At 42.2% G+C, this 15,346-nt stretch overlaps 1 protein-coding gene across 2 annotated transcripts in view; it reads right to left on the bottom strand.

Annotated features, from left to right (window-relative positions):
- LOC308459033 (KAT8 regulatory NSL complex subunit 1-like) overlaps nucleotides 1–15,346 on the bottom strand; it is a 45,688-nt gene that overhangs the window by 12,062 nt on the left and 18,280 nt on the right. For both annotated transcript variants that reach the window (XM_080974046.1, XM_080974047.1), the window contains exons 4-5: nucleotides 13,151–13,278; nucleotides 90–294 (exon numbers count right to left, since the gene is read on the bottom strand). In XM_080974046.1, the coding sequence (XP_080830172.1) occupies nucleotides 90–294; nucleotides 13,151–13,278 (333 nt within the window). The remainder of the gene's footprint in view (nucleotides 1–89; nucleotides 295–13,150; nucleotides 13,279–15,346) is intronic.

Here is a 15,346-nt window from a genome sequence, read left to right as displayed (position 1 = left end):
TGCCTGTCTCTCCTTAAAGGATGGAATCGAGACAAACATTATCAGAACGTTCTTCAACAACAGCTGCAGAGGTGAAACATCGCACGTACCTTTCTGCTAAGGTGTGAGACTGCACTGACTCTCACCAGCCTGCGCTTCCTGTATCTGCAAATTGGACGGATTCTAGCAGCGACACAGCTGTTGTCAAGGGAAGACAGTGTAGCAGGCAGGCTGTTGTTGAGTTGCTTCGGTTTCTTGAGAATCCTGTTGGCATCCACATCATCTTGGGAATTGCTGGTGGAGCATGTGTTGAAACTGCAGTCAAAAGGAAGAGATACACACACTGAAAATTCTTCTGAAAGAGGGAGCCAGAAGATTCAATACTTGGGCAGATTATCCTATTATGTGTATTTTTGTAGTTTCAGTCCTCAACGGTCACATTTGACCTACCGAAAGCAACACAGAGCCTTGTAGCACCTTAAAGAGTAACGTTTATTTTTTAAAAAATGAATTTTATTAGAGTTTATAACAAAAACTACTAAAATTATTGCCAAATATATTTTTTGTCCAAACTAAAAGAGGTAAAGAAGAGAAAGAAAAATAAAAAGGAATAGAAAAGGAATTTAAAGAGAGAAAGTGAGAGAAAGAAAAAAGAGAGAAAAGATAAGAAGCTATATATAAACATTATTCCCTAAACCATTAACTTCAATTCTCAAATCCAAATGTCATTATTTCTTCCCCCCCCCCCCAAGCAAATAGCATGAGGTTTCCAAACTCTTAAAGAGTAATATTTTTACAGCATCAGCTTTCAGTCTTTAGTCCACTTCATCAGATGTGTAAAGTATTATCATGAGTTATACATAAGTATACAAGTATACATAAACATACAATTGTGTTGTTTTTTGGGGGAGAGGTTGTAAACAGACTGTTGGCAAGTAAAGAAAAGCAGAACGTATATATTTTCACTTCTGGCAAGGCTTAAAAAAAAACAACAACTAACATTGATTATACTGTCCCCACTCAGAGTCAGCATGAGCTAGGAAATAGGCTTAACCTATTTGCACCAGCTTTGCTTTACAATTACCAAAAAACAAAAGTGACAGCATAGAACTTCAGAGGGCTAGCAGGACAATTGTAAACAACCTTGCCCTTCAAAGAGTGATGTAGGCTTTCCAGAAAACTTCTCAAAACCCTTTATCAAATGGAATCTGATTTAGCATGACTTGTTTGACATGCATGCAGTAAACGAAACTATAGAAGTACTACACATTAATTTAACAAGCTATAGAAATCTCTCAAAAATCAGCCAGAAAACTGATGGGGGGGACACACACAGCAAAATAGGTTCCTGGTTGCATGGTTTGGATTTGAGGCCACCTTGCTGAAGCTAAACAGGCGTGGATCTGGTCAGTGTTTGAATGGGAGACTTCCTGGGAACACGTAGGGTTCCATGATGGAAGCAAGGCAGGATATAAACATTATCTAAAAAAGAATGAATGTGCTTTCAAGGTTATATTTTTAAAAATTAAAAGCTCTAGAAATGATTTTTACTGGAATAACAAAACATTTTAAGGCATGATAGTAGTAGACACTTCCCTAATTCTTGAAGTTTTAAAGGGGGGATTGAAGACTCTTAAAACTGTTAACATTAATTTTAGCACACTCCCAAAATCAAGCATATAAATTTAGCTATGTGTGCATGCTTCCTAGGAAGAGTCATCTGAAACAGCTCAATCTGACCAGTGTCACACCAATTTACATTACTTAGTAATGTTATGAAACTATAGGTTGGATGCAGAAAGAGGCTTGTAAAACTTGAGTCCCATCACTCTTCTCTTGAACTGCCTCTCCAGTGTCAAGAGACCTGCCTGAAGACGGTAAGTGTATAATTGTGAAGTAGGAGAAGGAAACAACCCACACTGTTCAGGAATGATGCTTCAAAAGGATATAAAGGGGGGGTGAAACAAATTTGCTGAGTGAGCAGCCTTTTGCTCAGGCAATCTTTGGCTGCAATCCAATAGTGTGGATCCACAGAACCATGAGTGGAAGGGAAAATGGATTAGCTCTGCTCTGTGAACTCACGTGCCAGCAACAGAGGCCATTTTTCACAGTGCAGAACCACAGTCTATCAGGAAGTTGAATTACAGAGAGCAACAGCAAATAACAAAAACAGGGCGAATACACTCTAGTGGGCCTTAAGAAAAAGTCTCAAAAAAGGGTTTCTGCAAAGTCTTAAGTAAGAGGTTGTGCAAATGGAGCAACCTCTCTGGGTTTAGGGTCATTTCTCTCATGCTCTTCTGCCAGTCTGGAAGCAGCTCTTCTGCGAGCTGAAGAAGCACTTGGCTAGCAGAAAGACACGTTTGGATCCAATCCAATGCATTTTAAGAAAAGCAAACAGGTTGAAAAATATGAGCTTTATGTTTCTTAAGAGTTTTCTGGGAAATATTCCACCCATCCATACTATTGCCTTAAGAGATATTAAGAGGAATATGCAAAACCCATCATGCTTCAGTACATTCAAACACATTCCTGTTCTACAAACAACCTGAATCCACTGCCACTTAGGACAAAAGGCCCAATAGGTTTTTCATACCACTGTGAAGTTTGCAAGTCCTGGGGAAGAGGTTTGGGTGACTGAGCTCATATACAGAGCCCAGAGGCCCACGCCAGCAAATATCCAGTTTGCGGGGGGGGGGGGGGGCTCCTCAAACTTCACCATGTTGGCTTCTGCAGCTGTGAGGGAGGGGGCAGGGAGAAAAGGAAAAGGGGGAAACCCAAACTCCTTTCATGTTTTAAAAACAACTGTTTCCCTTCCACATAGCAGTCACAGATAACTATGCATTCCAACCCTGGGGCGTGGGAGACCCAACCACCACAAACCCGGTTCCAGGGTAGTGACATACACCCAGCCCATTTCCAACTCCTCTTGGCCCGCCCATTTAACATAATGCAGCAGTGGGAGAAGAGCAGGGAAAGCGAGAGCTCCAGGCAGACAGGGTGAGAGGGAAAGAAAAACACTCTCCTTCCTCTTGTAATTAAAGGATTAATCTTTACCAAATATTTGTGAGCAATTATGTTTTTATAATCTAAACCAGGGGTGGCCAACTCCAAAGAGACTGCGATCTACTCACAGAGTTAAAAACTGGCAGTGATTAGGTCAAAGCTGTTGAGCTTTTTTGGGGGGGAGGAAGGCCCCATTTCTTTGGGGTACATGGAAAAATGCAATGTTGTTCAGCTGCTTTGGGGGGAGCCAGTGATCTACCCAGAGATGTCCAATGATCTACCATTAGATCACGATCTACCTGTTGGACATGCCTGATCTAAACAAAAACAGAGGCACCATTAAGGGCTATGGACATTGTTTTGCTGACACGCACCCACACCCTTGAATGCCACAAATAAATAGTCTGGCAAAGAGAGCCAAGCAGGGATTAAATCATTTTAATCAACATTAAACATCTTCAAAATCAAAACCTTAAGAAGACAGGCAAAACACAGTTGTGTTTATTTTGTTTTATAGCCTGCCATACAGGGTCCAACGTAAGGCAGCAATGTGCTTCACGATTTAAGGCAAAGTGGTCCCATCAAAACAGAAGCAATCCTTCTCCTGGGAGGGAATCATTGTCCCACCTTGGACAGGGAGCCACAGAACTGGTGGGTGCAGCAGAGGCAGGGAGAACTGTTACAACACATACAGCCAACATTTAGGAGGAAGCAATGTTGATGCATTTTATATGCCCAGGTGTTCTTATCTTTTCTGCCAGCAAACAGACGGTACTCAAAACAAAGCAAGACAAAGCAGGCTTTTGGTTACCGAAACACTGTGGTACAAAAATGAAGATTCGGAGGTTTCACACCTTGCCATTTTAGTCAAACATGGTAAAGGCACATGCTGAGCTAGTGATGGCTGTTTCAAGATGCTGTATTGTGTTGTTGTTTTTTGAAACGCCTTATTCCACCAACTTTCCCCAACCTGGCATTCTCCCTATCTTCGTTTGACAATTGTTGCCATCATAGAATCATAGAATCATAGAGTTGGAAGAGACCACAAGGGCCATCGAGTCCAACCCCCTGCCAAGCAGGAAACACCATCAGAGCACTCCTGACATATGGTTGTCAAGCCTCTGCTTAAAGACCTCCAAAGAAGGAGACTCCACCACACTCCTTGGCAGCAAATTCCACTGTCAAACAGCTCTTACTGTCAGGAAGTTCTTCCTAATGTTTAGGTGGAATCTTCTTTCTTGTAGTTTGGATCCATTGCTCCGTGTCCGCTTCTCTGGAGCAGCAGAAAACAACCTTTCTCCCTCCTCTATGTGACATCCTTTTATATATTTGAACATGGCTATCATATCACCCCTTAACCTCCTCTTCTCCAGGCTAAACATGCCCAGCTCCCTTAGCCGTTCCTCATAAGGCATCGTTTCCAGGCCTTTGACCATTTTGGTTGCCCTCCTCTGGACACGTTCCAGTTTGTCAATGTCCTTCTTGAACTGTGGTGCCCAGAACTGGACACAGTACTCCAGGTGAGGTCTGACCAGAGCAGAATACAGTGGCACTATTACTTCCCTTGATCTAGATGCTATACTCCTATTGATGCAGCCCAGAATTGCATTGGCTTTTTTAGCTGCCGCGTCACACTGTTGGCTCATGTCAAGTTTGTGGTCAACCAAGACTCCTAGATCCTTTTCACATGTACTGCTCTCAAGCCAGGTGTCCCCCATCTTGTATTTTTGCCTCTCATTTTTTCTGCCCAAGTGCAATACTTTACATTTCTCCCTGTTAAAATTCATCATTCCTGACTACTGGCCCATACTAGCTTGGACTCAGGTTTGTCTACAGTGCAGTAACAACTGGGGGTTGGGGAAGGCTTTTCTAGACATTTGTTGAGATAACTAGGCTTCCCAAGTTGTGTCCAGAACATTACCAAAGAGCACCCAACCAACTAAGAAGGCTTGTGTCAGGTGCTGCAGTGAAGCATACTCTAAGCATTTGCTACACCATGTTCATAGCATCAACCAGAGACCTAAGGAACCAAGCACCTAAGGAACCAAGAAGAGCCCTGCTGGATCAGTGTCCATGGGATAGCAAGTAGGAACAGAGGCATGGATCCAACTGAATGGGATGGAGCTTGCCAAGAATCTGGAGTCCGGCCACTTAGCATTCCATTCATTTCATGAGTTATCTGGTGCCAACAGACATTAAAAGATACTGATCACAATGCCCAAGCAACAGCCAACATGTAAAGATTTGCAATCTCTTAAATCTCTTAAATCTTTGACAACTATGGCTCGTTGTAAAGCGCAGTGACATGCCTCAGGCTCACACATTCCCCTCACCCCTCCTTTGCACGCAAGAAGAGGATATTTAAAGGTTTCTGAATATAGTTCAGAAAGTAGTTTGTACAAACCACAGGCAGAAAACTTACACCGTCTTGTGCAATTAGGCTTCTGCCTCCTCTCCCCTGCTACTCCCTGTGCATTCTCCACATCTACTGCAGAGGATCCCCCAAATCTCTGGAGCAGCTTTTGGAGCTGGGGGGGGGGGCAACTGCAGGGGGGAGGAGAGTCAAGATGCAGTCCTGCTGCATGAGTGAAAGTCCACTTTGCTTGTGCAAACTGCTTGTACAGGAACAAGGTTGGATAAAACCCTCTATAAACGAACAAGGATCTCACATCAGGCTCACATCCTGGTTGGACATAATGGCTTATTCATTTCAGTTTTTACAAGCCATGGTTTCCTGCACATGGAAGATATATTTATCAGTCACCTCATGCCAAAGCCTCTAGGCAACATATAATAAAACAGATTAAAAGCAGTGAAACACATCCAGATACCAGTTATTAATAAATGAACAAACCAAAGAGCAACAAAAGCAACTTCAACCCTGGCTCAATTATACCAAATTTAAAAACACCACCTGTATAAGCAAAACACAATCACCATAAGAATTTGAAAATGAGCTAGAAGAGATGACATCATTTTAAATTCAATTTGAAACTTTAAAAGTAATTAAAAAGCTGAAAGAAGAAGAATGCTTTTGTCTGGCGCCAAAATGGCATTAAAATGGATGCTAGGCAAACGCTTTAATATGACAGGAAATTGCAGCTTGTTCAGAATAGGAGCTTTAAATCTCTTCCCTTCATGCATAGAGGGGGGCATGAGTCAGGCTCACTAGGGTGCATTCCAAGTAGCTGAATGCAGCAAATGGCTTCATTTCAGGGGTTAGCAGTAGGATGAGCTGCAGCAAACCTTGGACGTGCACTACCCCCAACACAACCATAAGGAGCTTGGAAACGTTTGTTTACATCTTGTTTTGACATCTGAACTTGGACAAACTTGAGTTAGTTTTACTTATGATTAGTGAAAGCAAAATAACCCCCCAAAATTAGTTTATTCAGCCTTGTCCTATTACCCACAAAGACCAGCCAGATGTCCCAAGGGGAGCCGTGCAAGTAGGATACCATTACGGAGCACAGGAACTTCTTTTATCACGTTACATTAACAGTCCCCATCACTTCAGAGCATTCTAAATGTGATGCGATCAAAGTAGGAGGGGTGCGATTTTTGTATTCAATAAAGTTTCCAGTATACATTGCCACAACATGACCCTAAGACCATTGCTCTGTACAGTGGTACCTTGGTTTACAACCATAATACGTTCTGGAGGTCCGTTTGTAAACCAAAACAGGTTGTAACCCAAGGCGCGCTTTTGCCAATGGGGCCTTCCAAAAAAATTAGTTCATAATCAAAAAAATAAAAATAAAAATGGGTTGTATTCCAAAAAAAGGTTGCAAACCGGGATATGCACTTCCGGATTTGACGTGATTGTAATCCAAAACGTATGCAAACCAAGACATATGCAAACCAAGGTACCACTGTAATTCCTTGACTTCAGGTCAGCCTCAAATATTCAGCAATAGTAGAGTGGGGTGGGGAGGGTTGGAGAGAACTAAGAAAGAATCCTTTCTACAAAATTTTGAAAGTTCCAAAATCAACAAGAAAGAATAAAATGATGCCCAAGGTAAGATGAACCGTAACAAAAATACGGAAAGAGATTTGAAGTGATTCTTCAGATTCCAAGCATGCAACAAGTTTTAATTGCAAGTCTGAACCAGGTCCAGTGCAAACACAAAGCCACCACTCAGGCACTGGGGAACAATGGGTTGGATCCAACTAAGCCATTGCACAAGCGTCTGCCACAAGCACAATGGAATTTTTCTACATTATCACCAGCTAAACATCGTGATATTTCAATATATCATGATGTTTGAAATAAGGCTGGAACAATGTAGAGGTGAATGTGGTAATGCCCTGGCGACTGCTACTGCTTAGGGGTCTAACTCTAAAACTGATAAATTTTTACCTACCTTTATTTAACATAGAACTGTACCTTGGTTTTCAAACAGAATGCAATTCAGAAGTCCGTTCGACTTCCGAAACATTTGGAAACCAAGGCGTTGCTTCTGATTGGCTGCAGGAGCGTCCTGCAGCCAACTGGAATCCGTGGAAGTCGCACCGGCCGTTCAGCTTCTGAAGCAAAGTTCACAAACCAGAACACCTACTTCTGGGTTTGTGACGTTCAAGTTCCAAGTTGTTTGTGAACTAAGCTGTTCGAAATCCAAGGTACGACTGTATTGTTAAAACTGTTATGTTACAGTACAATTGTACTGATGTTTAAATTCAATTTTCTCTAAAATTGAAGCTGTAGAAGTAATTCAGTTGCATAGATATCAAAGGTAAGGTGAGAGAATGTTTCCTTAAAAAATTGTTTTTGAAAGTTAGAAGAATAATTTTATGTACACTAATCATGGTGAGACATAAATAAAAGAGAAAGAGCACCCACGTAGAAGGCAAAGTAAAGGGGGAAGGGGAAGAAAACAAAAACTCTATAATTTACAAAGTTGTTATTGTAATTGACCAGGTCTTACAGTGGTATCTAGGTTCAGGAACTCAATCCGTTCTGGAAGTCCATTCAACTTACAAAACATTCTCAAACCAAGGCGTGGCTTCTAATTGGCCCCGGAAACAATGCCAACAGCCGAGACAAATGTTCAGCTTCCAAAAAACGTTCGCAAACCGGAACACTTTGTTCCGGGTTTGTGACGTTCGGAAGCCGATTTGTTTGGGAGCCAAGCCATTTGGGAACCAAGGTACCACTGTACAGTATTCGTAAGAACGTTTCATAAAAAAATTGATTACATTACTACACAAGAAAAAAGCCAATTCACAATCACTGTCACATTTTTAGATATTCAAATATATTTCACTACTGAGTCTTAGTTGAAGGTTCGCATCCCGCAACACCAGTTATTAAACGGTTTATTTTTCATTTATAAACCAGGTGAAAATAGAAAGAATGGAATGGATAAATTTTTACAGAACAAAAAATTCCTAAATGAAATTTATCTTTTTAGTGCCAGGGGAATTTGCATTTCTTTTATAAACCAGGCCAAACCAGAAAGAATGGATAAAAATTTACAGAATTTAAAATTATTAAACAAACATAAATATTTTCGCAAGGAAAATTTGATGCATTTAATTATATGAAAATTTACTCAATAGCATGCTTGAATTGTAACATTACAGATTTCTGGAGAATATATTAATGTTAATATATTAATTTGTCATTAATAATAACAAATGTGTGAGAAAGCAAAGGGGCAAGGGGAGAATTGATAAGAGTTTTAGGGTAGTGAGAGAGTCTGGAGGAGAATAATGAGGGAGACACACAGACATTTGCGCACGCACACCCACACCCAATAAGAAGCACATGCAGATGGGAAAAAGAGGGAAGTGGCTAGAGCTTCAATGAAGTTTGTTTCTTTGCAGTTTCCTTGGGACAGGGGAGATGGTGGAGGCGGAGGAAACTACAGTGGTACTTAATTCGTTCTGGAGGTCCGTTCTTAACCTGAAGCACCACTTTAGCTAATGGGGCCTCCTGCTGCCACCGCGCCATAGCTGCACAATTTCTGTTCTCATCCTGAAGCAAAGTTCTTAACCCGAGGTACTCTTTCTGGGTTAGTGGAGTCTGTAACCTGAAGCGTATGTAACCCGAGGTTACCACTGTACTTTAAAGTTAAGAAAAGGAGCTGCTGCCTGCCAGCAAAGAGAGGCTGGGTTAATTTAAAAACAAAACAAAATGCACTGCACACAAACACGGGAATGGGGAGGGAGACGCGCGCGCGCGCGCGCGCACACACACACACACACAGCGAGACAGACAGACAGACAATCGCACACCCACAATCAACAAGCACAGCAGGGGAAAGAGGGAAGCTTGCTTGGGACAGGGGAAGCAGAGTGAGGGTGGTGGTGGGGAGCTACTTTAGAGCATTTCCTGTCGCCTGCCAGCATAAAGTGCCTGTGTTAATTTTTTTAAAAAAGTGTTCTGCTTTTTCACAAAAACAAAACCCACATGCACACAAACATAGCAGTGGGGAGAGAGTGAGGTACAGACAATCACACCTAACTGCAATGAACAAGCACAGCAGGGGGAAGAGGGAAGTGGCTCTTACGCTTTCTTTTTCCCATTACCCCAGTTTATATTTTTACGGAGAACAGGAGGAGAAAAGAGGCTCCAGATTCCAGAAGCCATGCATCTACCTAAGCCACCTATCAGCCTGGGGGCTGCCTTTCAGCAAGAGCCTGGGTCTCTGAGGGAGGGAAGTTCCCGCTTGCAGGCTGCTCACCTCCGCCTGCTCAGGAGACAGAGCCCTTGGGCAGAGTTAGGCTGCACACACAGATATCTCCAAGGACGGTTTTTGCCTGCCGCCAAGAAGGCAGGCAAGGCATACGGAGAGCTGCGGCAGAGAGTTACCCTGCAATGCACACACGATTTCTCAAAGAGCGATTTTTGCATCAGCCTGCCACTGCCGCTGCAGGAGGGAAGGAAGAGCAGCTAAGGCACTTAGCAATTGCAACAGCTGCACAGGACAGGAAGAAGCATCGTGTGATAAGAATTTTAAGGTCTTAGATGTATAATAAATGTTCATAAATGTACCAACCAAGCACGGACATAGATCAGCACAGGAAGACCGACCTGAAACCATTTTTGATTCCCAAACTGACCAAATGTTTTCTCTGCAAGGTCAAAGGAAAATGGAAAAGCCTCCCCATTGTCTTTTCCTTCACAAATCCTGTCTTAACGGTATGTCTGTGTATGAATAGGGTGCGCCTGTGACCTGGCTCAGGAACTAAGTACCGCATTTTTCGCTCTATAAGACGCACCAGACCACAAGTTTTTGGAGGAGGAAAACAAGAAAAAAAATATTCTGAATATCAGAAGCCAGAACAGCAAGAGGGATCGCTGCGCAGTGAAAGCAGCAATCCCTCTTGCTGTTCTGGCTTCTGGGATGGCTGCGCAGCCTGCATTCGCTCCATAAGACGTACACACATTTCCCCTCACTTTTTAGGAGAGAAAAAGTGAGTCTTATAGAGCAAAAAATACAGTATTTATCATTACAAAAGACTGGCCAGGATCCCCAGGGTATCCAATCAAGTAAGCATTAACAGGTAACCTGCCAGACAGGAAACAAACAACACACTCAGATTTCTGCTGTAGACCGCCCCTCCGTGATGTAGGTATGATGTGTCTGGGGGTGGTCTTGAGCTACACCCCTTCTGTGATGTATGTATGATGCTTCTGGGGGTGGTGGACTCCAGGGCGGGCAATTTAAAATGTCTATATAAGGGTGGGCACACCTAGGTTCTGGGTCCTCCTCCTTTCCTGCATGTGAGGGGAGACCCTGTTGCAACAGATCAATAAAGATCAGGTTTACTAGCAGCTTTGCTTCTCAATATTCTCTGGTTGGCCTCTGTTATTTTCTCCCACCAATAGGGAACCTACATAAGAACTCTATATGGGCTCGAACTTCCGGGTTGGTGCCATCGGTAATGGCGGATTCCCTCTGACTTTCTGAGGGACCAGCTCCGCGGGATCGGGGCTGCACCGCTGCGGCGCAGCGGGGACCCTTCAAAAATCACAGGCGGGTGAAGCCTGTGAACGTGGGACTCGGCGGGCACCTTTTGCGCCCCCCCAATTTGCGAAGGAACGCATTTACGGGCTCCGGAGCGAAACGGGGTGAGCGGCGCGGTGCTGAGAGTCGACTGCTTCTTCCGTGGAGTGAAGCCGCACAGCCATTATCGGAGAGCGCTGACTTTTTCCTGGGACAATTTGACTTCAAAAGCAACTACCCGTGAGTAGGATAAAATTGGACTTAAAGGGAGAAAAACAATTAATTCGGCACCGAAGCGGGGAGGCATAAACAGGAAGTCCGCCTTCCGTTTCTTGTAAACAGATCAAAGCAAAGAGACTGTAAGCGGAAACTTTGAAAGACATTTGAAAAAGGACTCAAATCCTAACATCAGAAAAGCGATCTCCCCTCCGGATTGCAGGAGAGGAGGGGGGAAAGGTTTGAACTGTATTTATCTGCAAAGATGTTGGATAGAAATTAAGTGGTTTTTAGCTGTAATACTATAAGGGAATATGAAAAATGGATTACTAACAGGTAAAAATTTAATGTTACAATATTTTAAGATTAAAGACTAGGATAAACAAAGAGGGGAAGGATTTGCTGAACTAACAAACCGAACTGGAATACAAAAAAGGGAGGCGTGAGGAGGTCCAGGAAACAAGCTAATGAAAGATAAGTAACGGAAAGATTGAGTTGTTTTTAACTATTTTTATTTTGTATTTTTCTTTTTTCTATTTTTCTTTTGTAATATCTTGAAAATTTTAATAAATATCTTATATATATAAAAAAAGAACTCTATATGGGCTCTTGGATACCCCATAAGGGAAAAGAGCAGATTTTTGTTTACAACAATCGGATTCCCAGTTTTTGCAGTATCGTGCTATTTGACTATCCGACAAAAGCACACACCCGATTCATGGTACATTGCCAGGTAATTTTTTTAAAAAATGGTTATCCTGATTTGCTCTCGATAGCGGTATAAAACAATCTATTGATATATTGCCCGGTCCTACTCTAGAGCATATTTGGGGGCAGTGTGGAGGGGAAGATCGGTTGCACGAATTGAAGTATATCTGCTTGTGTAATGACTTGGTTAGATTCAACCCAATTAAGGACAGCAAGACGTTCTCTTGCAAGGAGTCACTACTACTCTTTGCATGTGAACCATAGGCATTGCACCCAGGGGACTCTCAGAGGAATAACGCACCCCTGCCTTGCAAGTATTTGATAAAGAAAAAGTGTAGATACAGGATAGGGAGCTGGTCATGTGGGGTAATACAGGAGACTCAGGCTAAGGCCTCAAAATAAACACCTATACTTCCTACAATCAATTTAATGCCTTTCTCTGCCATGACAGAACAGCAAGAAATAAAATTCCTAAAGACTGACCTCCATATGCTGGCATCTGTAGATGCCAATAGCTTGTATTTACTATATTGTGGTATAAAAGTGTAATTTGAATCTTGTTCTATTGTGATGAATAAAAATGGCAACGCAGGGGTAAGCTTGATCAATAATGAAATTGAATCTGTTCTGAAGAAAGAGTCACTTTTCTTAAGAAGCTGGTATGGTGCCCAAAGGCGACATTTGACGGCTCTACAGTGGTACCTTCTTTTGAGTCTGGGATCTGTTCCGGAACCCTGGATGCTCCATGAAAGGGATGCTCGACAAAGCGCCACTCTGCGCACACACGCGGAGCGGTTTGCGCTTCTGCACATACGCGAGTGGCAAACCCAGAAGCAACCCGTTCCGGTACTTCCGGGTTTGTTGCAGATGTTTGCCAAAATGGATTATAACACAGTCGACAGGGCAGATGTTCGCGGAGGTATTACTGTACATGGAACCTGAAAACATCTTTCCCCAACCAAAAGTTCTCCTGTGACTATATTCAAAACTGAAATTGTACAGAAGGAAGAGACACAGAAAGCCTTTGCTTCCCACACCAGCACATATGGAACCACAGACAAGCGACCTGAATGCATTTTACAACAAGCTTCACTAAACAATGTATTCTATTTTGGTCCAAGAACATTTAAAATTATGACAATCCATACAGAATTCTTTTTTTCAAAACACCTCAAAAACACCAAATTAATTTTCTCTCTTTTAATCAGAGCCAGTGTAGAACACAATGTTTACTCAGCAAGACAAATTCCAGAACATCACACTGATCAACCTGAAAGAAAAGTAGGACTAACCAGTTACTTATTCCGTTGACTTGATGGGGTGATGTGCAGGCTTTGGGGGGCTCTGGAGACCCATTGATGGGTGTACAGGAGGGACTTTGACACACAAGGTTTCTTAAAGACTGCGCAAGGCGAGAATTCTGCAAGAGAAAAATGAAATCTCAAACTCAAGTAAGTCTTGTGACAGAATGAATCAGAAGACTCATTTGTTTTGTGCTCTGGAAGCAGGAAGAGGAAAAAAACAACACAAAAGCAGGAATTTAACAAAGTGCAAAGTAGTTTGCCATCTCAGTAGGGTTAATCCAGAACCATTCGTGCCTCTTTCCATATATCTGCATTCGAAAGATCCATGAATACACCCTCAGACTCCAATTTAAACCATAAAAGCTGCCTTTAAATTTCACCCACAAACTAAAAATAAGACCTGAGCATTTCCTTCCTCTCATTAATGATTAGATTTCAACAAAAAATGCCAGTAAAGAGGGAAGTAATCCAATTATCCTCTACAGCTACAATCCTATGATGCAGGAATGGCACATAACATTTTAAGAAACTTCTCAAGATTTCAGCTCTCATCGTTATGGTGCTTAACGTATTTGGTAATTTCCAACATACTACGTCGTAAGCTCTTTGAGAATGAGACTCTGAAACACACAACAAACCCAACACACCTGCCATAAATGTCATGCCAAAAGCTGTCAGAAAATTTATCTCAAAGAATATTTAAAATCAGGTCACTTTCAACATCAGGTAGTCCCAACTTCAGATTTGCTACCTTCACTTAAGAAGACAGCTAAGCTACTCATTAACAGGAAGCTTAGTTATTCATTTTAGCATTGAAGAAAAGAGGTCTTGCTGTAGGGAAGATGCACTAACAGTCACTTAACAGGAAACACAAAAACCTCAGTGAATATTTTCAGGAAAGCTGTAATCAGGGCCATGTGTTTCTATGGCTCCAGGCATTTGCTGCACCCCTGAATTTGGCATCCTGAGTGTTGTTTATCTGTTTTTACATTTTAGGCAACCATATTTGCAAGTAAGCTAAGCTGAAATAACAGAACTTGCTTCTAAGTAGGCATGCACAGGATTGGTCTAAAATTTTGCAGAGAAAAACATGAATGCAGGAGCAAATGGAAGGGATAGAGGGAGGAAGAGAAAAGGGAAAAGAGTGTGTCTGGTGACAGTTCAAATACCAGCAAATCAGCCAGGACAGGATTTCCAGCATCTGTTTCCCAAGGTTGACACACATCCTTCATTCTACCCTCCCACCCCATCAGGAGAGGAGACTCCTCCTTAAAACCAAAGCCCAAACACACAACACTTGAGTAGCAAAAGCATACTGCATACAAAGCCTGAACAATAAAAACCCTCACTCTGCCCTGTGGGAACAGCATGTTAAGTTCAAAGAGGCCCCAAAGAATGGCTCTTTAGAATACACTTATCAACATATCAGTGAAATTAAGATTAGAAGATCCGCTCTGGGAAATCCACGGAGATTCCTCATCACTGGGAGAATTTGTTAACAGCCAGCCAGGAATTTGGATCACTTCAAGGAATCATCTGCATGAGCCTCAATTCAACATAAGGTCTCAGCATCAGTGTGACAGTCCCCCACTACTCCTGAACCACTTTTTCCATGAAAAATGGAGCAGAAGCCCTCTTTATTTCTTGGAGTATTCCCACCCATTTCTTGACAAGACTTGTTCTTCCAGAAGCAAACCACCATGACAGCCACTGCCAATGCATGAAGACATGTTTCAGTCATGCGAACAGCTTCCACAAAACTATGGAAGAACTTTCACTATTTCACCTAGCAGTATGTGCTCAGAAGAAGATCTCACTACAGACAACTAGGTTTACAGAGGGCTGTGCAAATCAAGCATTTTACTCCCAATTGCTCAGATACCAGGATCAATTCATTCTATCTTAACTTGTGAACAGGAATTCATTATGTATCATATTAGACCTACCACCTAAAATGACAAATAAAGCTACCTTTCTCAACTCCTGACAGATAATCAGTAACAAGATAACTTGAAAGGAGAAATACAATTTTTTTTTGAGAAAAGCCATCAAGCATAAAGAATTCTAGGTCTCTGTGCAAGATATGGCAGGATGAATGAGAAAGAACTGGAAGTTTGCAGGGCAAGAGCAATAAAGGCAATTAGACAAACAGAATTACCAGGATCCCTAAAGCCATCAGGCACT

Source organism: Podarcis pityusensis (genome assembly GCF_964106645.2).
Source record: "Podarcis pityusensis genome assembly, chromosome: 12".
In the NCBI taxonomy this organism is placed as follows: Eukaryota; Metazoa; Chordata; class Lepidosauria; order Squamata; family Lacertidae; genus Podarcis; species Podarcis pityusensis.
This window is presented reverse-complemented; position numbering and strand designations above follow the sequence as displayed.